The following is a 27,143-nucleotide window of genomic DNA, read 5'->3' on the forward strand; positions in this document are numbered from 1 at the left end:
ATGTCAAAGCGTCGGTTCATGAGGACAAAAAAAAATCGCCCCTCTGGACAAAACTTTCCTCTCTTCCTTTTCTATATTGTTGTTCACATATTATTAGTTAGCAATAGTTATTATATTCTTTTTACTGTTCCGTCAAGGAAACATTTTGTTTCTTGAGGAACAACAGGGGGGACTGTAACGATTGGAATAACGCCACCTGCTGGATACTTACTGTAGAAGAGTTCTGCCCATGAAACGAAGGTCTTTGAGGGCAAGACCAGGAGTCTTTTCTTTGGTATCAGGAAGTGACGCGGACTAGTAGGAGGAGGAAGGAGGAGACTGGGGCTCTTTCCTCTGGACTCTGGTGGAGAGCGGAGCTAGAAATGTGCTCTCCCTTTAATAGATAGGAATCTAGGCCTTTTTCTCTCTCTTTACCAAATTCTTATTCTCCTTAATAAATGCTTAAAAGTCTAACTCTTGCTAAAGTTTATAATTTATTGGCGACCACTCATTAGATATTTTAGACAGTTTAGCTAGAATTTTAGCCCTTAACACTATTTCTATTGTTTTTGTTGTTTTTCTTTTTTGAGGTTTTTCCTCTTTGCTCTGATTCTTCACTCATAACATGACTAATGCAGAAATATGTTTAATGTTGTTGTACATATATAACCTATATCAGATTACTTGCTGTCTTGGGAAGGGGGGAGGGAGAAAAATCTGAAACTAGAAATCTTATAAAAACAAATTTTAAAAACTATTTCTAAATGTAACTGGAAAATAATAAAATATTTATATGGAAAAAATGTTTTAAAGTCAAAAAGTTAAAATGATAAGTTATATTTATCTAAAACCATCAGCAAGCATTATATGTAATGAGAATAAGCAAGAAGACTTCCCAATAAGGTCAGGGGTGAAGCAAGGATTTCCATTATCATCATTATTATTCAATATTATGCTAGATATGCTAGCAATGCCAATAAGACAAGAAAAAGAAGTTGAAAAAGAATAGGCAATGAGGAAACAAAACTATCATTCTTTGCAGATAAAATAATGGTATACTTAGTGAGTCCTAGAGAATCAATTAAAAAATTAATTGAAACAATTAACTTTGGGAAAGTTGCAGGATATAAAATAAACCCACATAAATTATCAGCATTTCTATATATTACCAACAAAGTCCAGGAGGAAGAGATAGAAAGAGAAATTCCATTTTAAATAACTGCAGAGTACTGACTATAATCCAAAGGAATTGGGCCTTTCTTGGCTAAAGACTAGAGCACAGATTAGGAGAAACACACATCTTCCCAAATCATACCACCTTAGAAGCATTGAAAACTTCTAAACCCCCAGAACTAGCTCTGAAAACAGCAGTGGGAAAAAAATAGTCTGAAGCTTGAGGCAATATTCTTCTTCTCCACACTGGAAACAGAGCTCAATTTAATATAAAATTAAAAATAAAGAAATTGGCTAGAAGAAAATGAGCAAGCAACGAGAAAAGAACCTGACCATAAAAAGCTACTATGGTGACAGGGAAGATCAAGACACAGACTCAGAAGAAGACAATGTCAAAACAGCTACAAGCAAAGCTTCAAAGGGGGGGGGGAAGTGAATTGGAACAAGCCCAACAAAAATTCCTGGAAGAACTAAAAAAAATTTTTCTTTATAATAGAATTTTATTTTCCAAAATATATGTAAAAACAAATTTTGACATCATTTTAAAAAAACGTTGTGTTCCAACTTCTCTTCCTCCCTCCCTTCCCACCCCCCGCCCACAAGAACTCAAGCAATTCAAAATAAGTTATACATGAGTAGTCATGGAAAACATTCCCACATTAGCTAGGTTGTGAGAGAAAACAGTCAAAAAACCCCAAACTTCAGATTAAGGAATTGTCAAAAACAAAAAAATTTTAAATGTGTTTCCATCTGTTTTCAGATACTATCAGTTCTTTCTCTGTAGATGGACTGCAATTCTCATAAGTCCTTCAGGGTTATGTTGTATCATTGCCTTGCTGAAAATAACCACATGCTTCCCAGCAGATCATCTTACACTATTGCTGTTATTTTATATACAGTACATTTCACTCTGCTTCAGCTCATTTAGGTCTTTCCAGGTTTTTCTGACATTATCCTGTTCATCATAACCTGTATATAGTACCTTAAACTTGACAAAGAATTTTCTTCATAATAGCCCAGCAAAGTAGGTACTATACATTTTGCCATTATAATCAATCATCATAACTATTTCCCTCCATCCTATTCCCTTCCCATGATATTTACTCTATTTTCTATCTTCTTTTACCCTATTCCTCCTCAAAAGTGTTTTACTTCTGACTGTCACCTCCCCTGCTCTGCACTCCCTTTTTTCACCCTTCCTTCCTTATCCTCTTCCCCTTCTACTTTCCTGTAGGGTTAAATAGATTACTCCTCCCAATTGGGTGTGAATGTTATTCTTTCCATGAGCCCACTCTGATGAGATTAAGGTCTTTGAGCTAATTCTGTTCTAAATTTTTCTTCTTCCCTCCCTCCTCAACCCTCCCTATGAAATCAAGCAATTCAATATGTCATACTTGTGCAATTATGCAGAACATCTTCACCTTACTCGAAAGTATTTTGCTTTTTACTGCTCTCTCCCCCAATCTGCCTTTCCCTCCTTCCCCTCTTCTCTCCCCTCCCTTTATCTCCCTCCCCTCCCTCAGGGCAAAAATATATTACTATATCTACTTGAGTATGTATGTTAGTCCCTCTTTGAGCCAATTCTGATGATATTAAGGTTTACTCACTCCCCCACTCCTTCCCCTTCTTCCCCTCCCTTCCATAAGCTTTTTTCTTGTTTCCTTCAGAACAAAATATAAATGTTTTACAGATATCATCCCTTCATATTCAGTTCAGACCTGTGTCTTCTGTGAATTCCTTACTGAGAAAGTTCTTATGAGTTCAAAGTATTATCTTCCCATGTAGAAATGTAAATAGTTTGATCTTTTAATATCCCTCATGAAGTCTTTTTTCCTGTTTACCTTTTTATGCTTCTCCAGCGTCTTGTATTTGAAAATCAAATTTTCTATTCAGTTCAGGTCTTTTCAGCATAAATGGGACTTCAATGAAAAAAAATTTCAAAATCAAATAAAATTGGTAGAGGGGAAATTAAGGAAAGAAATGAGAGTGAAGGAAGAAAATTATGAAAAGAATTAATAGCTTGGTTGAAAGAGGCACAAAAATACTGATGAAAACAACACTTTAAAAAACAGAACTGACCAAATGGCAAAAGAGGCACAAATATTCACTGAAGAAAAGAACTCCTTAAAAAGTAGAAGAGGCCAAATGGAAAAAAAAAGAGGTACAAAAATTCACTGAAGAAAAGATCACCCTAAAAAGATAATCTGGCAAGTGGAAGGTAATGTTTCCATGAGACATGAAGAAAAAAAAATCAAAGTAAAAGGAATGAAAAGCTAGAAGAAAATGTGAAATATCACATCAGAAAAAAACAACTCACCTGAAAAATAGATTTAGGACAGATAGTTTTAAAATTATTGGGGAATGGGGGGGGTACAAAAGGGAGGTAAATTAAGGAAGTTTGTGGTCAGAATTGAAACAGACTTTTGAGGAGGGACAGGATAAAGAAGAGAGAGAGAGAAAAGGATAAACAGAAGAAAATAGGATAGAGGGAAATATACAGTTAGTATTCATAACTGTGAATGGGAATGGGATGAGCTCACTCATAAAATGAAAGTAGTTAGCAGAATGGATTAGAAACCAGAATCCAATAATATGTTGTTTACAAGAGACACAGTTGAAACAGAAAGACACACACACAGAGCTTAAATAAAGGACTAGATAAGAATATTATGCTTCAGGGGTAGCAATAATGATCTCAGACAAAGCAAAAGCAAAAATAGACATTATAATTAAACAAAATAATCAGGGAAATTACATTTTGCTAAAAGATACCACAGATAATAACGTAATGCAAAAAAAATTTATAGTAAGTTTCACTGATAAAGGTGTAATTTCTTAAATATATAAAGAACTGATCCAAATTTATAAAAATAAGAGCCATTCCCAATTGAAAAATGGTCAACGAATATGAATAGGCACTTTCAAAAGAAGAACTCAAAGCTATCTATAGTCATATGGAAAAATGTTCTCAATCACTGTTCATTAGAGAAATGCAAATTAAAATAACTCTGAGGTAATACCTCACAACTATCAGAAATCACAAATGCTTGAGGAGATGAGGGAAAATAGGTACATTAGTAAACTGTTGGTGGAGTTGTAAATTGGTCCAACCATTCTGGAGAACAATTTGAAACTATGCCTAAACGACTATAAAACTGTGAATACCCTTTAGCCTTGTAATACCATTACTAGGTTCATACCTCAATGAGATGAAAGAAAAAGGAAAAGGACCTATATGTACAAAAATATTTATAGCAGCTCTTTTTGTTGTGGCAAAGAATTGGAAATGGAAGGAATGTCCATCAATTGGAGAATAGTTGAATAAATTGTGGCATATGATTGTCATAGAATACTATTGTGCTATAAGATATGACAAGCAAGATGCTTTCAGAGAAAGCTGGGAAGACTTAGGTCAAGTAAAGTGAGTAGAACGAGGAGAACACTGTATACAATAACAGCAATATTATAATGATGATTCACTGTGAAAAACTTGGGTACTTTGATTAATACAATGACACAAGACAATTCCAAAGATTCATGATGAAAAATACTATCCATCTCCAGAGAGAGAACTGATCAACTTTGAGTGCAAATTGAAGTATAATAACCTCTCTTTTAAAATCTTTTTTTACTTTCTTTAGTGATATGGCTAATTTGGAAATATGTTTTGCACATTTCACATGTATAATTGATACAATTTTGCTTGGGAGGGTGAAAGGGAGGGAGATAATTTGGAACTAAAAAATTAAAAAGAAAAGAATACTAAAAATAAATGAATACTAAACATTTTAAAACTGCAGACAATATAAAATGCTTGGGCACCAACCTGTCAAGACAAACCCAAGAACTATATGAACACAATTAAAAAACACTTTTCACAAATAAAGACAGATCTAAGCAACTGGAAAAATATTAATTGCTCGAGGGTAAGCTGAGTCAATATAACAAAAATGTCAATTCTACTTAATTTAATTATTCAGTGCAATACCAATCAAATAGACTGGCACAAGACAGCTGAGGATCTCGGGGTCTGGAAAGGTAAAGTCTTCAGATTCCACTGTCCTTTCCCCTCCCCTGCACCATCAGTCCTCTGTACCTCTCTGAGAGGATCTATAACTGTTTTGATTTTGCACCCTAAAGCGGTTTCTAAATTCACCAGCGATCATCTAAGTTCCCTTTGCCTAATCCTACAGTCCCTCATTGTGTGTCCCCCTCTATTACAGAAATAGCAAAATCTAGGGAGTTGATAGTGATTTTCAACTGCCTGACCTCACTGCCTCGTGGTTTCCTGTAATGGAGCTAAAATGCTCTATCTGTTCCTTTCTTCCCTCTCATTTCCTTCATAAATGTGTTGCTATTTCTTTAATTCTGTCAGTACTCATGCCTTTCAAAATATTTCCATATTTCTGGCAATTAGTGAACAAAATGATTAGGAAAAAAAATGTGCATCTCTAGAATCTAATAGGTCTAATCTAGTATATTGTTTGGTACTCTTATACAATCTATCATAGAATCTATTAGGTCTTTCATTAGGTTCCTGGACAGTATTTATAAATTTTGCCAGTTATTAGTCTTGCTAGCACAGGATTCCATTGCCTTCAACAATGTTCCCCTTGCTTCCTGCAACTTAAAAAGATCAAAGGAAAAGGATCTATATGTGCAAAATATTTATTTATCTTTCTATTTATTTATTGTTTATTCATTCATCCATCCATTTATTTATTCATTCATTCATTTATATATTTATTCATTTATTTATCTATCTATTTATCTATCTATTTGGTGAGGCGATGAGGGTTAAGTGACTTGTCCAGGGTCACACAGCTAGTAAGGGTCAAGGGTCTGAGATTGTATTTGAACTTAGATCCTCCTGAATCCAGGGCCAGTGCTTTATCCACTATGCCACCTATCTGTCCCCATGTGCAAAATATTTATAACTGTTCTTTTTGTGCTGGCAAAGAACTGAAATCAAGGGTATGCCCATCAACTGGAGAATGGCTAAACAAGTTGTGTTATATGATTTTGGTGGAATACTATTGTGTTGTAAGAAATGACAAGTGGGATGGTTTTAGTGGGATGACATATTAACTAATGCAAAGTTAAGTGAGCAGAACCAGGAGAACATTGTACACAGTAACAGCAATATTGTAACAATGATCAACTGTGAAAGACTTGGCTAGGCTACTCCAGTCAAGACAAATGATCCAAGACAATTCCAAAGGACACAGTGATGAAAAATGCTCTCCACCACTAGAGAGAGAACTAATGAACTCTGAGTACAGATTGAAATATACTTTTTAAACTTTGTTTATTTTTTTTGTTTGTGTGTGTGGCGAACATGGAAATGTTTTGTATGATTTCACAATATTGCTTTCCTTCTCAAAGTGTGGGGAAGGTAAAGGAGGGAGAGAATTTGGAATGCATAATTTAAAAAAAATGAATGTTAATGTTTTTTACATTTAAAAAAAAAAAAGAGTAGCTAGGGGCAGCTAGGTGGCGCAGTGGATAAAGCACCGGCCCTGGATTCAGGAGTACCTGAGTTCAAATCCGGCCTCAGACACTTAACACTTACTAGCTGTGTGACCCTGGGCATGTCACTTAACCCCAATTGCCTCACTTAAAAAAAAAAAAAAGAATGTAAGGTCCTTGGGGCAGCTAGGTGACGCAGTGGATAGAGCACTGGCCCTGGAGTCAGAAGGACCTGAATTCAAATCCAGTTTCACTTACTAGCTGTATGACCCTGGGCAAGTCACTTAACCCCAACTACCTCACCAAAAAAAAAAAAAAAAAGAGTAGCTTTCCAGCTTAGGTGGGCACAGAATGAAGGAATGGGATTCTCACAACTCTGGCCAGTCCATTCCTTTTATCTGTCTCTTGAAGAACCCACTGCCCACAGCTTAGGAGATAATTTTCCAGGGAAGAGTAGAGCAGATCCAAGTGAAGGTTAAGAGTCACTGAATTAAGTCACTGAGTTAATGTCATTGAAACACCCGTTAGAGGAACCAAAGTAGGGGTTGGATTGCTGAAGTAGTTGCAGTTTGGGAAAGAGGTAGGGCAGCAGGACAGATGAGAATAGCTTATGACAGAGCCATACTGATTGGCCCCCAACAGCCCAGACAGAACCTTAGAGCATCAGGGACCCAGAGGAATCCGTGAAGGTATTATGAAACAGGGTCAGGAGAGAGGCCAAGACAGGATCAACTATGTAGCTACACAGACACTCAGAGACAGAACAGAGACACAGAGAGAGGATCATGGGGAGAACTTGCAGACCCTCTACAGACAGAGAATTAGGCAGTCAGATGTCCCAGTGTGGCAGAGCCCCTGGCTGCAATCAGCTGCCCAAATTTGGCCCAACACTTTTACTCCTAGCATTTCTATCTATGAGAATAAATGCTGAGAGTGCTTTCCCATTCCTAAACCTTTTCTCAAGCTGTTTTGTATGCCTGGAATATCCTGACCTCCAACATAACCAGTTGAATCTTTAACCATCCTTCAAAGTCCAGTTGAAACCTTACCTGATTCCCTCATTTGGAAATGACTCTTCTTTTTTTTACATTTGCAAAAAAATGTGTAATTTTATTCAATCAGTTTTCATCATTCCAATCATTACATATTCTAGATCCTTGAGGGATACAGCATCACTCGGATCCTGTGTCCAATGGCCTTGGCAGGAAGATTGCTTCTGAACTTGGCCCGGACCATTCCACTATTACCATGAGCCCAAGTAACTTTCCCCCAGATCACTCTTGTTCTGTTGGGTTTCCCACCAGGAGTCACTGTGTTGCTTTTTGCCTTGTATACATAAGCGCATCTCTTGCCCAAATAGAATTCAGTTTCATCCCAAGCACAGACTCCTTCAATTTTCAAAAGAGCTGTATGTTCCCTCTGGTTTCACAGGCCTCGCTTGTAGCCAGCAAAAAATGGCCTTGGACCACAGTCTTCCAGACATTTTGCTGTTCTAGAAGTCCTGTTTCCAGGAGGCCTCCGAGGCTCCAAGATGGAGGAAAAAGGAAGTCTTGGAAATGACTCTTACCCCTCAAGCCTCATGGAGCACTTACTTTGTATCTTTATAATGTATTTATCGTGGATTATTTGATGTTACTGTTTATTCTGTAGGTACAGTTATTTGAGGCAGCATGGTGTGTAGTGCTGAAGCTGGAGTTAGGAAGACCTGCAGTAAGTTCAATCCTGCCTCTCACAGCTAACCTTGGGCAAGTCACTTAACCCCAGTCTGTCTCAGTTTCCTCATCTATAAAATGGGAATAATGATAGTACCCTACCTCCCAGGGTTATTGTGAGGGTCAAAAGAGATAATATTTGTAAAGTGCTAGCAGATAATAGGAAGTAACTTAATGAAACTTGCATTGACTTCAGTCATGTATGTATGAATGCAGAATATGAGCACAGGCTAGGATTTAGGGCAGGATTCTTTAACCTTTCGGGGGTCTTGGCCCCTTTTATAAGGCTGTTGAAACCTAGGGCCCTCCTTTCAGAATAACATTATTAAATGCATAAAATAAAATCCAAAAGAAACCAGTTATATTGAAAAACAATTATCAAAATATTTTTAAATCACAAAGAAGTTCACAGGCTCCAGTTTAAGAACCCTTGATTTAGGTGAATGAGAAGGTGGTGGGGAATGGGAGGGAGAGGTTTCTAGTTTACCTGGGAAGTCAGGAGAGAGCTTGGTGATGTGGCCTGTTTCGGGGTTCTTACAGATCACCTTCTTGAGATGAATCTGGATAATTTTTACAAAGTCTCCAGTGGACAAACAGCACTCATTCCCAGACATTTCATAGATAGAACCTATGGAAACAATCACAGTGACAACAAAATATTAATAAGAAATTACATTTAAATGGTGTTTTAAAGCTTGCAAAGTGACTTACATGTGGTATTTCATGTGGTATTTGATCCTTACAATGGCCTTGGTGAGGCAAGTAGTGAGGCTATTTTCACCTTGATTGTACAGTTAAGAAAAATGAGGGGCAAAGAGTTTTAAACTAAGTTGCCCAAAGTCAAACAAATAGTTATTGGAAGAATCAGTACTGAACTCTGGCCATCTGATTTCCAATCCAACCCTCTTTCTCCCTTCCCAACATTCTTTAGTTTTCCCCATTAAGGGGAGCAACTAGGTGGCACAGTGGATAAAGCATTGGCCCTGGATTCAGGAGGACCTGAGTTCAAATCCAGCCTCAGACACTTGACATTTAACTAGCTGTGTGACCATGGGCAAGTCACTTAACCTTCATTGCCCTGCCAAAAACAAAACAAAAAGTTTTTCCCATTAAGTTGCGTCCTAAGTCCCAGTCAGCCTCCACCTTCCCAATCCTACAGCCTTGATTGACCATCTCCCTTCAGGGGTCAGAGCCACCCAAGAGTCACTGAACATGAAGCAGCTAGGTGGCACAGTGGATAAAGCACTGGCCCTGGATTCAGGAGGACCTGAGTTCAAATCCAGCCTCAGACACTTGACACACTAGCTATATGACCCTGGGCAAGTCACTTAACCCTCATTGTCCCCCCCCCCCCAAAAAAAGTCACTGAACATGCCTCTTGTCCTCCAACCCATATCCAACTTGGTTTGACTGTAAAAAAAGAAGCTAGGTGGCACAGTGGATAGAGTACTGGCCCTGGATTCAGGAGTACCTGAGTTCAAATCCAGCCTCAGACACTTGACACTTAACTAGCTGTGTGACCCTGGGCAAGTCACTTAACTCTCATTGCCCAACAAAAAAAAAAAGAAAGAAATCAACACACTCAAAACACATTTCACTTAAGAGTTAAACTGAAAGCTTGGTCAGCATTATGATAATGAACAACAAAATGGTTTTGTCAAGGGAAGTGATAGACACTAGCTTCTCAGAAAGGGGAAATAGCAAGGCTGGAAATAGTCCATGATTATTGGCTCGCCCTTAGACTCTGCAATACCACTAAGTCTGTATCCCAGAAAGATCATAAAGAAGGGGAAAGGACCCATGTCTACAAAAATATTTATAGCAGATCTTTTTGTGGTAGCAAAAAACTGGAAATTGAGAAGTTGCCCATCAATTGGAGAATGGCAGAGCAAGTGGTATATGAATGTAATGGAATACTACTGTACTATAAGAAATGAGCAGGCAGATTTCAGAAAAACCTGGGAAGACTTAACATGAACCCATGCTGATTGAAGTGAGCAGAACCAGGAGAACATTATATGTAGTAACAGCAACATTGTGTGATGATCAACTATGATAGACTAGCTCTTCTCAGCAATACAATGATCCAAGATAATTCCAAAAGATTCATGATGGAAAATGCTATCCATATCCAGAAAAAGAACTATGGAGTCTGAATGCAGATTGAGGCAGTCACTCGGTTTTTGTTTTTTCCCTTTTGTTCTGGTTCTCCTCTCACAACATGTTGAGGAGCAAAAAAAAAAAAAAAGCTTAATTATCATCTCTCCCAAATATAATTAAGTGTGACTTCCAAATTAAAGAGGAGTTGAAACCCAAAGTCTCTTATTAATTCATCATTTGATAAACATTGATGACTTCAAGCTATGTGTTGCCATCAGAAGACACAGTAGATGATTCCCTCATCTTTTGGAGTCTTTCTCCAATAATAATAAAATGTCATTTGGACTTTTAAGTGTAAAATTTTTAACACACTAAGGAAAGAAAGAGACTGAAGAAGACTTTGAGCTTGAATCCGAATGTTACATGGCAAAGGAGGAAGGCAATACCTATAAACATCTTGGTCTTCTCTAGGCAATACACCTCTAGCATAAAGATGTCAAAGTGATATCTGTGGCTGCATATGTTAAGAGACATTCTAGCATCCTACAATCAAAACTGAATGGGAAAAACAAATTTAAAACAATAACATCTATTCAAGATCAGTCTTCACATATACTTTTGGAACTATAAAATGGACCCTAATAGATTTTCAAAATACCCCAACTAAAACCTGTACAATATTAACATGAAACTAAAGGAGCTATGAAAAGATTAATACTTCCTCATCAAAAAAGAGGGAAATTGATACAAATCCTTCCTTACCCACCTCAACCAACTCTTCATCAATGGTCTCCTTGTTATTTTTCTTACAACACCCTCTATCTCTCAACTCTAGATATTTTCACTGGCTTTGCCTAATGCCTGGAGCTCTCTCCCTCCTCATGTCCACAACCAACCTTCACTACCCTAACATCCCTTCAAACAATAATCCTATATCTCTCCTCCCTTTCATAGTCAAATCCTTAGAAAAAGCTATTTATACCCAGTGCTTACATTTTCTCATGTTCCCACTCACTTTTCAACCCCTGACCCTCTAACTTCCCCATCTCTTGACTGAAACTGCTCTTTTCTTTTTTTAAAAAAAGAGTTTCATTTATTTCTTTTGTTTTTACATCAACTAGACTCCCCCCTGTGTTCCTTTCCTTTCATCTCCCCAAGAGCCATTTCTTATAACAATATTTTTAAAAGGAAGAGAAAAAAAATCTAGCAAGACTGGTTAACAAACTCCTGCCAAAATATTATATACTTCTGAGCCCTAACCTTTTTTGAGAAGATCTTCCTTCTATTTCTTCTTTGGGTCAAGTTTGTTCTCTCTAAGTTCACAATATGAAGTTTCAATTATTTTGTGATTGTTCTTTCTATTTATGTTATTGTAATTATTTTGTATATTGTTTTCCTGGTTTGGTTTACTTCACTTTGCATTAATCCATGTAAAAAAAAAAAGCGTTGACTATGCACCAGACACTGTGTTAAGCACTCAAAATACAAATACAAAAAGAAAGAAAGATAGTCCCTGCTCTCAAGGAGCTTACATTCTAATGGAAGAAGATAACACATAAAAGGAAACCAAAAATCAAGGTGGAGAGTACCAGTCTAGGGGTAAGGTTTAAAAAAAAAAAGTCTGGAGGGTCAAGAAGAGATCATGGAAAGGAATGAAGACACAACTGGCCTGAGCACGTTCTTAAAATGGATGGTTCTAGGAGGAACCAAACAATAAGAGGAAGAGGCCTTAGGGGTGAAGTATGAGAAGTCCATGGGTGCAGTGAGCTTCCAGGGTAAGGAGGATTCTGTGGCATGGTAGAATAAAATTGTACCACAATCTGTTTAGCCATCCCTCCAATGGATGGCATCTGCTTTGAAATTGCTCATTTCAAAGTTACCAGCGTTCTCTTAATTGCCAGATCCAGTGGCCTTTTTTCAGACTTCATCCTTCTTGATGTATCTGTCCCTGTTGACCACCTTCTCTTCCAAGGTTTGATTCTCTCCCCTGTTTATCATGATTATCATCCATGGTCCACCAGTGGCATGCCCCAGGGCTCAGTTCTGAGACCTCTTCTCTTCTCTAAATACATGATCTCTCCATGATCCCATCAGCCCCCATTGGGTTCTAATATCATCACTATACAAATGACTGAAAACTTTATATCCAGCCATCATCTCTTAGCTGAGCTACAATCTCCCATCACCAGCTGCTTGTTAGACATCTCTCCCTGATTGTGATAGATGGTTAATTGGATCCCTCTTTTATTAGGCCCTTATTTTATTCTAATCAGCATTAATCAGTTTGAGATGATTCCATAGGGGTGGTGATTAAAAGTTCTGATAGTAGGCCTCAGAACTGTAAACTGAAGATTGTAAGTTCATTTGCTTAATTGTAGGAAGCTAACTAGAGGACATCCACCCTTGTTTTTCTTTATTATGGTGACCAAGCCTACTGTGGCAGATGTGACTCAATTACATGGAAAGACCCCTCAACCTCCACCAGCTAATTTTGTTGCCCCTCTGTTCCTTGTCATCCCTCTATTGCCCAAGATAGAGAGATAACTATGAGCACTTGACCAATGAATGACCCTGGTTGCTGGCCTGCAGCCTGCCTTTCTACTGGCCCATCAACCCATGTAGATATTTTGGTATCTGTTTATCAGCCCAACCCATGGGGGTGCTCATTGGCTTGGTAGGACCTCCTAAAAGGTCAAGATAGGTCTGTTAAGGTCTGCTCACTAGCCTGTTTATCAGGCAATGGGATTCTGTATTTTGTGTAGACCCTACTAAAGTGTCAAAGGCAAGGTCTATATAAACCAATGAGATTCTGTATTTCTGGTCTGCTTAACCTGTATTGTCCGGGTATTAAGCACTATAAAACTAAAGCCCTGAAGGAAGGGGGCATCTCAGATCATGAGGAAGATCAGAGGTCCATTTCATTAGATGGGGTCATGGACCCTTTAATAAAGTGTGTTGGTCCAGAGCTCTGCCTCAGTGAGTTTTTTTGCAGATTGGACAATTTTGGAATTTCCATAAGATGTTTAAAACGGAAATCACCATTTACACCCACACCTTAAACCCACCTCACTTTCTAACTTCCCTATTTCTATGGAAAGTATACCACTATCCTCTCAGCCCAGGTCTGCAACCAGTCACCATCCTTAACTCTTAATTCTCTCTCACTCTTCATATCCTGCCAGTTGCCAAGTTTTGTCAATTCTACCTGGACGACATCTCATTCTGTCCTTTTCTCTCCAGGCTGTTTTAGGCCCTTCTCACCATAGGAATGGATTATTGCAATGGTCTCCTAATTGGACACCCTGTCTTAATTCACTCTCAGTCAGTTGGTCAGTCAGTCAATAAGCACTCATTAAGCACCTACCATGTACCAGGTATTATACTATGCACTGGGGATACAAAGAAAGGCAAAAGACAGTCCCTGCCCTCTAGGAGCTTATAGTCCAATGGGGAAACAAGTACACAATTATGTACAAACAAGCTATAGACAGGATAAATAGGAAATCATTAAAAGAGGGAGGGCACTAGAATTAAGAAGGGTTGGAAAAGGCTTCCTGTGGAAGATGGGTTTTAATTGGGACTTCAGGGGAGCCAGGACACAGCAATGAGAAGGGAGAACATTTGAGAAATGGGGGATAGTGGATAGAGCACCGGCTCTGGGGTCAGGAGTACCTGAGTTCAAATCCGGCCTCAGACACTGAACACTTACTAGCTGTGTGACCCTGGGCAAGTCACTTAACCCCAATTGCCTCACTAAAAAAAAAAAAGAAAAAAAAAGAAATGGGGGATAGCCAGAGCAAACACCCAGAGTCGAGAGATGGAGTAGCTTGCTCAAAGAATAGTTAAGGTCAGGGTCTGTAGATCGAAGAGGACATGCTGGTGGTGTAACATGTAAGAAGGCAGGAAAAGCTAAGGAAGGGACTAAGTTATGAAAGGCTTCGTTTTTATTTTATTTTATTTTTTTTGGTGAGGTGTGACTTGCCCAGGGTCACACAGCTAGTTAAGTGTCAAGTGTCTGAGGTCGGATTTGAACTCAGGTCCGCCTGAATCCAGAGCTGGTGCTCTATCCACTGTGCCACCTAGCTGCCCCATGAAAGGCTTTGAATGTCAAATAAAGTATTTGGTATTTGGTCCTGGAGGCAATAGGGAGCCACTGGAATTTTTTGAGTAGGGGAGTGACATAGTCTGGACCTGTGCTTTGGAAAATCACTTTGGTGCTTAAATGGGGCAGGCTGAGCCTGCAGCAGCTCAGCCGGCTGTTACATTAGTCTGGGGGTGAGGTGATGAAGACCTGCCCCAGAATGGTGGCAGTGTCAGAGGAGAGAATGGGGGAGGGTATTTGGAGAGATGTTGCAAAGATGAATTCAATAGACTGGCAACAGATTGGACATGAGGAATCAAGTATACTCTCCTTTCTAACATGTTCTCCACATAAATACCCAAGTGATGTGTGTGTGTGTGTGTGTGTGTGTGTGTGTAGGGAGAGTAGAGGGAGAGGGGAGGGAAAGAGAGAAGGACAGATGAGAGAAAGAAAGGGGAAAGAGAGGGAGAGAGGGAAAAAAGAGAGAAGGAAAAAGGAGATAGAGGGAAAAGGGACAAGAGAGATAGAGACAGAGAGAAAGAGAGATTTAAATAAATTTATTTGAGGAAGAAAGAATATCTGAACATCAGGTATAGTCTAATCCACATGAATCTCATAATATGCCACCATCACGGATCTGTGAGTATATAACTAAGCAGATAGATTTCAAAGGAACTTCACACAGAACAGACAATCACTGAGGTGATCCTGGATGAGTCTCTTTACCTCTAAAATGAGGGTGTTGTTGGGAGCAGCTAGGTGGCAAAGTGAATAAAGCACCAGCCCTGGATTCAGGAGGACCTGAGTTCAAATCCAGCCTCAGACACTTGACACTTACTAGCTGTGTGACCCTGGTCAAGTCATTTAACCCTCATTGCTCCGCAAAAAATAAATAAATAAAAGGAGGGTGTTGGATTCAGTGGCCTCTGAAGGCCCTTGCAGCTCAATGCCTAGGATGCCATGAATCTATTTGACCTTAGCTTCATACAATGCATAATAACCAGAATGTAGTAAGGAAAAGATTATACCAAAGACTCACTATGTATATATTTGTGGCAAGTTACCAACTATAATATGAATATTTTAAGACTTTTTTAAAAATAGAAACTATATATTCTTTTTCTATATTTATTTCAAGCTTTTCCATTAAATGCAGCTTTGTCCAGATTGGCTTATTCTATACCTCCTGAAGGAATTCCTCTTAAATTAGACTTGGATGGGGTATTACTCATTTAATTGTTTGGATGATAAGCTTCTGAGCTCAGCTATGGTATGTGTCACAGTTTAGACCACAGAATTGGACTCTGTGTTCTGTATACCTTGCTAAGACCTAAGTGGTTTTCAAATATACACACCCTAATTCATGGCAACATTTATTTGAAAAGATGTAGCCCTCTTTAAGGAGCCTAGACATTATTATATCCAAAGTAGACTCTCAATTATGATTTCAAAGTATGTCATCCAAGGAGTTTGAAATTTTGCCAGTCCAACTGCCAATCTGTACCAGCTGCTACTTTACAACACAAGGGACATGGCGATGTTTGCTTGGTTTTTTTTCCTTTTCTGAAAACTTCTAAATGTGTTCTGGGATGGTCACAGTTACAACAAAAGTTCTCAGCCATCCTTGGGCCCTTCCATGTGAGAGGTGTAGAGGTTGCCAAGTTGATCATTAATTACCAAGAAAACAGACATACATATTGAGCTTCTAGGAAGGTTAATAGTTCTTGCATGGGGGCCTGACTATAGATTATAATATTTGCCTTTACCATCGTCTATGTTCAGTTTTTGCTTGTTCAATTTGAGCCCAAGCATCTCATCAGCAACTTTGAAAACATAGGAAGACGGTCTCTTATCTTTGTTGAGACAAAATGGCTATCAAGACCATTGGCCTTCCAAAATCATAGTTGCTGTTTTTTAAATCAGATTTTATTGTCTTCATATGTCATGAATCATTTTTGTTGACTAAGGCCAACAGCTCTGGGTTTTTGATTCCTCATTAACTCTCTTAACCATATTGTGCCAGTCTTTCAAGATCTCAAAGTTTTGGTAATTTATAATATTATAAACCAAGAAGACTCCCCTAAATTCCATAGATGTGGCCAGGCACCTAGATGGCAAAGTAGATAGAATGGTATGCCTGGAGTCAGGAAGATATGAATTCAAATCTGCCCTCAGATGCGTACTAGCAAGTCACTTAACCTCTATTTACCTTAATCCATTGGAGAAGGAAATGGCAAACCGCTCCAGTATCTTTACTAAGAAAATCATGTGGACAGCATTGGCGCATGCCCATGGGGTCACAAAGAGTCAGAAATGACTTAACAGCAATTGCATCTTGCTTCTTATTCTTTGCCCTCCTATATTTCTAATTCTCCATTTTCCTGGGCCCTTATGCCCTTTTTGAAACTGATAGAACTAAAGCACTGGCCACATCCCTCCCCTGCTCAGGATGCTCCACTGGCTCTTTCTAGCTTCTAGAATAAAATACAAACTCATTTGTTCAGCATTTAAAACCTTCACAAGCCAGCTCAAGCCAACCTTTCCAGGATTATCACGTGGTATAATCCTCCATTTGCTCTACTTGCCATCCCCTGAGCTTATCATTTCATCTCTAGACCTTTGCACAGGTGGGCCTATGTCCAGAACACCCTGCTTCCTCACTTCCATTTTGAAGAATCCTTAATTTTCTTCAAAGCTCAGTTCAATTGCCACCTTCTTTGTGAGGCCTTTATTGATAACCACCACTACCCCACTGCTAATCCCTAATTTACCCATGACACTAAAAATTATTTTGTATTTACCTTGCATGTAGTTTGTATTTATTTTGTCTGATTGTTTCCCCCAGTAGACCGTAAGTTCCCTGAGGGCAGGGACTATTTCATTTTCGTTTTATAGGATCATAAATTTGAAGAGGACTTAGAGGACATCTTGGCATCCCAAGTTTGTAGCACAATACCTGGGTCAAAGAAGGCCTTAATGAACTCTTTTTTTTTTAGTGAGGCCATTGGGGTTAAGTGACTTGCCCAGGGTCACACAGCTAGTAAGTGTTAAGTGTCTGAGGCTGGATTTGAACTCAGGTACTCCTGACTCCAGGGCCAGTGCTCTCTCCACTGCGCCACCTAGCTGCCCCCTTAATGAACTCTTATTGAATGAATGAAATCTTTCCTGATCTTCTTCCCCCCTCAATGCTTAGGCTCACTTTCTCTTAATTTTCCTGCTATACTTATCTGGGTACATATTATATCCTTCCTGTAAGAGTGTAAGCTCCTGGAGGTCAGGGCTGTTTTGTTTTTGTCTTTATATCCCTGGTACCTAGTATAGTGTCTTGCACATAGTAGATGATTTATAAATATTTGTTGATAAAATACATGTATGTCTATTATACATATATAAAACTTCCTTTTATTTAAACATATATGGGGGCAGCTAGGTGGCACAGTGGATAGGGCACCGGCCCTAGATTCAGGAGGACCTGAGTACAAATCCGGCCTCAGACACTTGACACTTACTAGCTGTGTGACCCTGGGCAAGTCACTTAACCCCAAATGCCTCACACAAAAAAATAATAAAAAATTGTAAAAACCATATATGTACACACGTGTTTAAATAAAACTAAAAGTCTATCCAATATGTAAGTAGACAAAGGATGTGAACAAACAATTCTCAAAAGAATTGCAAACAATTAATAACCCTATGAAAGAATGTTCCAAATCATTAATAATATGAAAAATACAAATTTAAAAAACCTGAGGTTTCACCTTATACCCAATAAGTTGGCAAAGATAAGAGAAGATAGCAATAGTCAATGTTGGAGTGCTTGTGGGAAGACAGGCAAATTACCACTTTGTTGGTAGAAATATGATTCAGCACAAGCATTTTGTAAAGCAATGTAGCATTATGAAAATAAAGACTAAATGGTCTATAAATTGTCCCTTTGACCCAGAGGGTTCACTAGTAGGCATATACTCCATGAAAGTCATTAATAAAAAGAAAGTCCCTATATATGCCAACATAACAACAACACTAGCTACCATTTATATAGTTCCTACTATGTGCCAGGGACTGGGCTAAGCGATTTCCAAATATTATCTCATTTGATCCTCACAACAACCCCGAGAGGTAAGTATCATCCCCATTTTAGAGTTGAGGAAACTGAGGCAAACAAAGATTAAATTATTTGCCCAGGGTCACACTGTTTGTGAGATAGACTTTGAATTCAGGTCTTTCTGACTCTAGGTCCAATCTCTATCCAGTGTGTCATCTACCTGCCTCTAAAAAGATGTTGCAGAATATCTGCAATAGTACTTATGTGGTAGCACAGAACTGGAAACAAAGTGAATGTCCATCCACTGGAGAATGGCTAAGTGAATTGTGGTACGTGGATGTAACAGAATGTTACTGTGCTGCAAGAAATAATGTGTGGAGTGAATACAGGGAAGCCTGGGAAGATGTATATGAATGGATGCAGAGAGAAAGCAATAAACACAGTGACCAAATGGAAAGAACATCCACATACCAAAAAAAGTGGAAAGTGAAGATTGCAAAATTGCAAAGATAAAGCATGGCTCAAAAGAAGAGATTGGAGAAGATATTCCCAATTGTACCCCTTTGCAGACATGGGACACTCACCAATGTTGTACATGGTATGTAGGGCAGCTAGGGGACACAGTGGATAGAGCACCGGCCCTGGAGTCAGGAGGACCCCAGTTCAATTCCTGCCTCAGACACTTGACTCTACTAGCTGTGTGACCCTGGGCAAATCACTTAACCTGATTGCCTCAAACATCGGGGCCACCTCCAGTCATCCTGATGTATATCTTGTCACTGGATCCAGATGGCTCTGGATGACAGAGGGAGGCTGGTGACTTTGCACAGCTCTCCCTCACTTAAATCCAATTCACTGCAAGACATGACCTTACTTCCCGATGACATGATCTTCAAGAATGGGGCGGGGGGGGGGGGGAGGGAGGTGCAGCTAGGTGGTGCAGTGGATAGAGCACCAGCCCTGGAGTCAGGAGGACCTGAGTTCAAATCCGGCCTCAGACACTTACTAGCTGTGTGACCCTAGGCAAGTCACAACCCCAATTGCCTCACTAAAAAAAATTAATAATTAAAAAAAAAAAAAGAAGGAAGGACAGGAGCAACTAGGTGGATAAAGCACTGGCCCTGGATTCAGGAAGACCTGAGTTCAAATCCAGCTTCAGACACTTGACACTAGCTGTGTGACCCTGGGCAAGTCACTTAACCCTCATTGCCCTGCAAAACAAAACAAAACAAAAAAGAATGAAGGACAAACAACAACATTACATATGCTTTCAGGTTTTGTTTTCATTAAATTGATCGATTATGCTGATTTTTTCCTGTTTCCTTTCCTTTTTTATTTATTTTTTTTTGGTGAGAAAATTGGGGTTAAGTGACTTGCCCAGGGTCACACAGCTAGTAAGTGTCAAGTGTCTGAGGCTGGATTTGAACTCAGGTCCTCCTGACTCCAGGGCCGGTGCTCTATCCACTGGCTGCCCTACTTTTGTCTTTTCTTTAAAAAAGCTATTTGTTATATGGATGGCCTTCTGGGAGAAGGAAGGAAAGGGATACTAGGAGAAATTATGGTGATGAAGAAAAACAAGAGACATTTAAAAACTTATTTAAAACAACAACAACAAAGTGATCATTAATAATTTTGGAGAGAGTAGTTTCAGGTGAGTGATAGTAGCTGGAAGCCAGATTGCAAAGGATTGAGGAGAGAGAGAATTGGAAGTGGAAGCAGCAAGTGTAGACAGTTTTTACAAGGAGTTTGGCTGAGAAAGGGAGGCAAGAATGATAGCTTGATGACTCTAGTCAAGATTTTTTTTAAAAAATGGGAGAGGGGCAGCTAGGTGGCACACTGGATAGAGCACCAGCCCTGTAGTCAGGAGGACCTGAGTTCAAATCCGGCCTCAGACACTTAACACTTACTAGCTGTGTGACCCTGGGCAAGTCACTTAACCCCAATTGCCTCACTTAAAAAAAAGGATGGGAGAGAATTGAGTATGTTTGAAAATAAGGAACCAGTTGATAGGATAAGATTTGAGAAGGTGTGTTTGTGTGGGGGGTGATGATTGAATTGAGGATGCAGTCTACTGGAGAAGATGGGAAGGGCTGGGATCAAGCAGACATGTAAGGGGGTTGGCCTTGCCAAGAAGGACCATCTCTGTCACAGATGGGTGAAAAGGAGGAGAGTGTGGGAGATGATGTCAAGGGGTTTTGAGATGAAGAGAATGAAAGAAAAGAAACATGTTGAATGCCTTCAATTTTTTTTCAGTAAAGTAAGAGGCAACATCCTCAGCTGAAAGATTGGGGGGAGGGAAGGTTTGGAGAACTTTTACTTTCCATAAACATTATTGGGTTTTTTGTTTTGTTTTGTGAGGCAATTGGGGTTGTGACTTGCCCAGGATCACACAGCTAGTAAGTGTCAAGTGTCTGAGGCTGGATTTGAACTCAGGGCCTCCTGAATCCAGGGCTGGTGCTCTATCCACTGTGCCACCTAGCTGCCCCATATAAAAATTGTTAGAAAAATTAATGTTAAATTTTAATTACTTGAAGTACCTGAGCTACAACTCACAACCAGGTACTCTAACTCTAAATCCAGTGCCTCTTCTGTTATGCCTCCCTTCCTCCTAAAAAAGAAGGCCAAAAAGGCCTCTAGTCCCCAGTATTTATCCCATAATTAGCATTAGTCAGGTCTGACCTTGTTTTACCTCTAAGCTTCTGCAATCAGTTATAGTGACACTAGTATTTTCAGCACAGACCTTACCGAAGGTAAGTTTCATGATGGGAGGGGCTGGGTCTTATCTAAACTTTTCTCTTCCTCAGTCCCAAGGCAGTGAGTGTTTTGCATCAATTATTGTTTGTTAAATGAATGGATGGATTTTTCCAGTGGATGAACATATATGGCCTAGGGAGAAAGGAATATGGTCAAGCTATGTAAGAGTATAAAAAAACTTGACAATTAGGTAGGCCAGGCCAGGAGGTGGCCTGAAAGGTGGGTGAATTCAGGGGACATCTTGTAGAGATCCTAGGTGAGCAGAAAGAACTTAGGGCATAGGTGGGGGTTCTCTAGCCTGGAAAGGCTGAAGCACTAATTCAGATGTTCTGGGCCCTAAAAAAGAAGACAGCTTCTGAAGACATTGGCCTCAGTTCCCTCTCGTTTCCCTTCTTCCCTTCTCTTTTGGGTCCCTAACTGCTGTATTGAACCCCTACCCTGCAGTGTGTCCTTCCCTTGTTTCCCCATCAACCTCTAGCCCTTTGTTCATCTCTCCCCTCAATATGTCCTCCCCAGCAGCCCAAAACTCTCCTCCTGGCCCTAGGACACAAGGAGATCAGCCTTTCCTTGTAAAGTCCTGGGTGGGCTTCTCTCAGGATAACTGGGGTACTGGCTCCTCTCCCTGCCCCAAGCCACTAGTCTGGGGGCACAGAGAGCAACAGTTTTTCTTGGGAGACCAGCTCAGGGAAACAGAAGTCAGGAGTCTGAAGTTAGAGGCTGAATATTCTTCTCTCTTCATTTCTCATTACCCCCACTCCCAGCCATTCTAAAACAGGCAAGATTCTTTCTTGAAGCTATTATTTGTAAAAATTTAGAAAGCACTTTCCTCACAATAATCCTTTAAGGGAAGTAGTGCAAGATTGATCTTCATTTTACCAAACAGAAAACTGGGGCTGTGAGAGGTATTTGCTCCAGAAAAGAAGGAAACAAGCATTTATTAAGTGTCTACCATGTGCTAAGTGCTTTACAAGAACCCTGCTAGCTGGGCGTTATTATTATCCCCATTTTAAGTTGAGAAAACTGAGGTGGGTAGAGTTTAAGTGACTTAGGGTTACACACCCAGATTTGAACTAAGCTCTGACTTCAGGCCCACAGTCCCACCTAGTCCCTCCAGTCCTATGAGTTCAGAAGTCCACCAGTCCCACGAGGACAAGCAGTGTGTTGTAGGAATCTAACAAAAGCCTTGACTTTACTAACAGCCACTTCAAGGGAATCCCACGGATCATCTCATTAAACCTCTATCTGACCACAAACATCCACTGTGCCCTATTTGGCCAGTGGTCACTCAGTCTTGGCTTGAAGAGTCAAGTCAAGAGGAAGCCACATCATTTCCTGAGTGAATGAATGAATGAATGAATGAAACATTTATTAAGCTCTGATAGTTTGCAAGGCACTGGTCCAAGCACTGGGCAAAACAGATACCAAAGTCATTCAACCCCTGCTCTAAAGAAGTTCACATTCTAATGGGGGAGACCACATAAAGAAAACCACTGAGTTTCCAGTCTTAGTGAGATATACTGAGAAATACTGTCTCTGCCTTTGGGGATACCCCTATCTAGGATTCTAGGATGTCAGAGCTGGAAGGGACTTATTAGATCAGCCATCAAAATCCCTTCATTTTGCAAATGGTGAGTCTGAGCAGGATGGAGTTTAAGCAGCTTGTCCAGGGTCACTCAGTGACCAGCACCAGGTATACAGGAAACACCTGTTACCCAGTGGATCACTGTTGTTTCTGTTCTTTCTGTCACTCGGGTTCCAGATCTGGGGAAGATCTCTTTTCACTCCTTCAACCTCTTGCCCAATTAGTCCCCAAACCCAGCAAGTTCTTCTTCCTCTACCCTTACTCTCCACACCCACAGTCATGACCTGCAATCCTTTGATTCCTTAATTCTCTCCCAGGTCATCTCCCCTGCACTAGCCACTCTTTCCTCTTCTCTCCATCTTGACTCCTTGGGGAACCAGTTCAACTCTACACTGTCTTCCTCTCTTAAATCCCTAACCCATTATCATACTGCCCCCCTGCAAAGGGCTCAACGTCAGGAGACATCTGCTGTAAGAACCTCACAATGGGACTAACCCCAATCAAGAAAGTTTTGAGGAACACTGCCTTCTGAGGAAAGCTGGGCAACTTCATCCAGCTCAGTACCACCCTCTACTCAGAGCTGCTGTGCTCATGAGGCAAGGAATCTGGGGTCCTCCTCTCTATGGAACTAAGAAGCAGAGGCAATGGCAGACACACTGGGTGAGGGATAAATATACCCATGAAGCAGAGGCCCTAGGCCAGGTCTGGGCTGTCACACTTACTCTGAAAATACACCCCGGAGCATATCTTCAGGATCCGAGGGAGGGAGGCTAGGTCCACGGAACAGATGTAATCCTGGAGGGCCACAGGGTCCATGGTCCTGGACCTTAGTCAGCAAATGTTCCAGCTGAGTTTTCTGGAGTGTGTCTCTTGTACCTGCTTCTCCTTCCTGCTTCAACCACACACAGCCTTTGTTTCGACTGCAATTGTCCCAGCCCCAGAGGAGGCGGTATAACGGGAGGGGCCCGCCTTAATTTGGAGGGACTATTTCAGCCCCTTTGCCCTCCACACCCACATCTTCCTTCCCCCTAGTGTGGTCACCAGCCCTCCCACTAAGCCCAGTGAGTCATTATAAACAATGTTTTCATGCATTAGGGAAACATTCAGAGGTACCCTACCACATAGAGAAACATAGCCTTCACCTTGGGAGCCAGAGAAAGACTTTCTACATCAGTGGGGAACATTCGGTCTGATGGAAGTTCCCCAAGTGAGGGGAGAAAACAATCCCCCTACCTTAGGAACCCTCTATCCTGATGGAAGAGACAGTCAATGCTTGAAGATGCTCTACAAGGCCATTCACTAGGACCTCAAAGGTAGGAAATACAAGCAACACATTTAACGCTACAAGAATGAATGAATGCATTAATTAAGCTCTGGCCAGTTGTAAGGCACTGGGCCAGAAGCTAGGCATACAAAGAGAAAAGTCACTCAGCTCCTGCTCTCAAGAAACTCACACTCTAGAATATTATTATGCCATAAGAAATGACGAGGAGGTGGATTTCAGAAAAGGCTAGAAAGACTTACATGAACTGATGCAGAGGGAAGTGAGCAGAACCAGATCATGGTACACAGTAGCAGCAAAACTGTATGATGGGGGCAGCTAGGTGGCGCAGTGGATAGAGCACCGGCCCTGGAGTCAGGAGTACCTGAGTTCAAATCCGGCCTCAGACACTTAACACTTGCTAGCTGTGTGACCCTGGGCAAGTCACTTAACCCCAATTGCCTCACTAAAAACAAAAAAAAAAAACAAAAAAAAAACTGTATGATGAACAATTGTGAATGACTTAGCTATTCTCAGAAATACAACAATCTAAAAGGGACAACTAGGTGGTGCAATGGATAGAGCACTGGCTCTGAAATTGGGAGGACCTGAGTTCAAATCTTACTGCAGATAGTTAGTAGTTGTGTGACCCTGGGCAAGTCACTTAACCCCAATTGCCTCAAACATCTGGGCCATCTCCAGTTATCCTGATAATGGATCTTGCCACTGGACCCAGATGGCTTCGGAGGAGAAAGTGAGGCTGGTGACTGCACAGCCCTGCCTCATTTAAATCTAATTTAGTGCAAGTCATGATATCTGTCAAGGTCCTCTTTGAGAATGAATGACAGGGGCTGGAGTCAAGATGGTGGAAGAAAGACATTAAACACACAGAGCTCCTGACATAATTACCCCCCAACAGCAAACTCACAAAAAGACAGGCTGATATTATTTTCCAGATTAAAGGGGGCTGTACTGGGCTGGAGCAGAATCCACCCCGCCCCCACCCGCCCCGATTGTGCCAACACTGACCCTAAACGCACTGCGCAAGGGGAATTTATCCCCAGCCTCCAAATCAGCTGCAGTATAGGTGCCTTCTGGAACTAAGCTTACCGTCAGGTGAGAGGGCTGAACGGCTGGCGGGGGGAGTGGAAAACGCAGGGGTGTCTGCAGGATCTGAGGAGGACTTTGGATATCCCACCCCAGCAGGGAACCAGGAAGAAATCTTGAGCAGGGGGAGGCCCAGGTCGGGGAGGGGCACAGGCTCATCAGAACTAAGAACCACAGCACACAAAATTCTGCTGGCTGGTTAATTAGCAAGTTGGTTTGAGGTTATCTTTGGACCAGAGAACAGGCCAGGTGAGAGAAAAACCTGCCCTCTCCACACTCACAGCCATGACCTGCCATCCCTTAACTCTTTAATTCTCTCCCAGGTCATCTCCCCTGCAGTAGTCACTTTTTCCTCTTCTCCCCATCTTGACTCCTTGGGGAACCCATTCAATTCTACACTGTCCTCCTAACCCTATATCATATTGTCGATGATGCCTGGCCAAGCCTCAGCCTTGGATCCCTCCCACCATTCACTGCCCACACTTCTGCACACTATTGCTAAACAAAAATGGAGAAAATCATGCAACTCTTCTTCCTGGATCTACTACAAACTGTTGTCATACAACCTCCCCCATGGCCCTCACTGTTGCTAGGCAGTCCTACTTACTCTACCTCCTGTATCAACTCACTATCCCTCTCCCCACAGCGGCTCTTCCCAACCTTTTCATCCTTCCTCAAACTTCCCACAACTTCCCCTCCACCTGCTCTCTCATCTGAAACTCTTGCTTCATGTTTTACAGAAATAATTGAGGCCATTTGCCATGAGCTCTCTCTTCTTCATCTCCTATCACTCAGGTGGCTCTGCCACTCTCCACCTTTGCCCCTGTCTCACGTGATGAGGTGTCTTTAATTCTTACCAAGGATGGGGGCAGCTAGGTGGCGTAGTGGATAAAGCACTGGCCTTGGATTCAGGAGTACCGGAGTTCAAATCCAGCCTCAGACACATGACACTTAACTAGCTGTGTGACCCTGGGCAAGTCACTTAACCCTCATTGCCCTGCAAAAATTAAAAAAAAAAACAAACAAATAATTCTTACCAAGGCTAACCCCTTTAGCTGCTCAGCAATCCCATTTTATCCTGACTCCTCCAACAGATAACCCTCTGCCATCCCCAATCTATCACTTATTTTCCATCTCTTCTTGTCTACTGGCTCATGCTCTACTCCAAGTCTCCACTATCCTAAAAAAAACAACCCTCACTCGATCCTTCTATCCCTTTTCTTCTGCCCTTCGTAGCTAAACTTCTCCAAAAGGCTCTTTACAACAGGTGCTTCCCCTTTCTGTCCTCTCACTCTCTTTTTAATCCCTTACAATTTGGCTTCCAACCTCATCACCTCATCATTCCAGTGAAAGTGCTGTCTCCAGATTCACTAATGAACTTTTTTTTTTTTTTTTAGTGAGGCAATTGGGGTTAAGTGACTTGCCCAGGATCACACAGCTAGTAAGTGTTAAGTGTCTGAGGCCAGATTTGAACTCAGGTACTCCTGACTCCAGGGCTGGTGCTCTATCCATTGCGCCACCTAGCTGCCCCCACTAATGAACTTTTAGTTACCAAATTCAATGGCCTTTTTTTGGATCCTCATCATCACTAACTTCTCTGCAGTCTTCAACATGGTTGACCAATTCTCTCCTCCTTCATACTCTCCTCTCTTTGGGTTTTCAGTACACCCCTCTTTCTCCTGATTCTCCTCCTATCTGATAACCCTTCTCTGTCCCCTTTTCTGGATCCTCTTCTAGATCATAACCTCTAGCCAACCATTGGTGTCTCAACAGCTTCCATGGACTTAATTACATCTCTATGACAATAATTCTGCACCATCCTCTCTACTAACTTCCAATCCCACGTCTCCAAATGCTTTTCAGACATGCCCAATAGACAT

At 40.8% G+C, this 27,143-nt stretch overlaps 1 protein-coding gene across 2 annotated transcripts in view; it reads right to left on the reverse strand.

The window, feature by feature from the left end:
- The window catches only part of THEMIS2 (thymocyte selection associated family member 2), a 47,039-nt gene extending 23,294 nt beyond the window's left edge, over positions 1-23,745 (reverse strand). For both annotated transcript variants that reach the window (XM_043996239.1, XM_043996240.1), the window contains exons 1-2: positions 23,618-23,745; positions 8,821-8,961 (exon numbers count right to left, since the gene is read on the reverse strand). In XM_043996239.1, coding sequence (XP_043852174.1) covers positions 8,821-8,961; positions 23,618-23,711 — 235 coding nt within the window. In that variant the 5' untranslated portion in view covers positions 23,712-23,745. The remainder of the gene's footprint in view (positions 1-8,820; positions 8,962-23,617) is intronic.
- Positions 23,746-27,143: the final 3,398 nt, after the last annotated feature.

The sequence above is a fragment of the Dromiciops gliroides genome, chromosome 3 (genome assembly GCF_019393635.1).
Source record: "Dromiciops gliroides isolate mDroGli1 chromosome 3, mDroGli1.pri, whole genome shotgun sequence".
In the NCBI taxonomy this organism is placed as follows: Eukaryota; Metazoa; Chordata; class Mammalia; order Microbiotheria; family Microbiotheriidae; genus Dromiciops; species Dromiciops gliroides.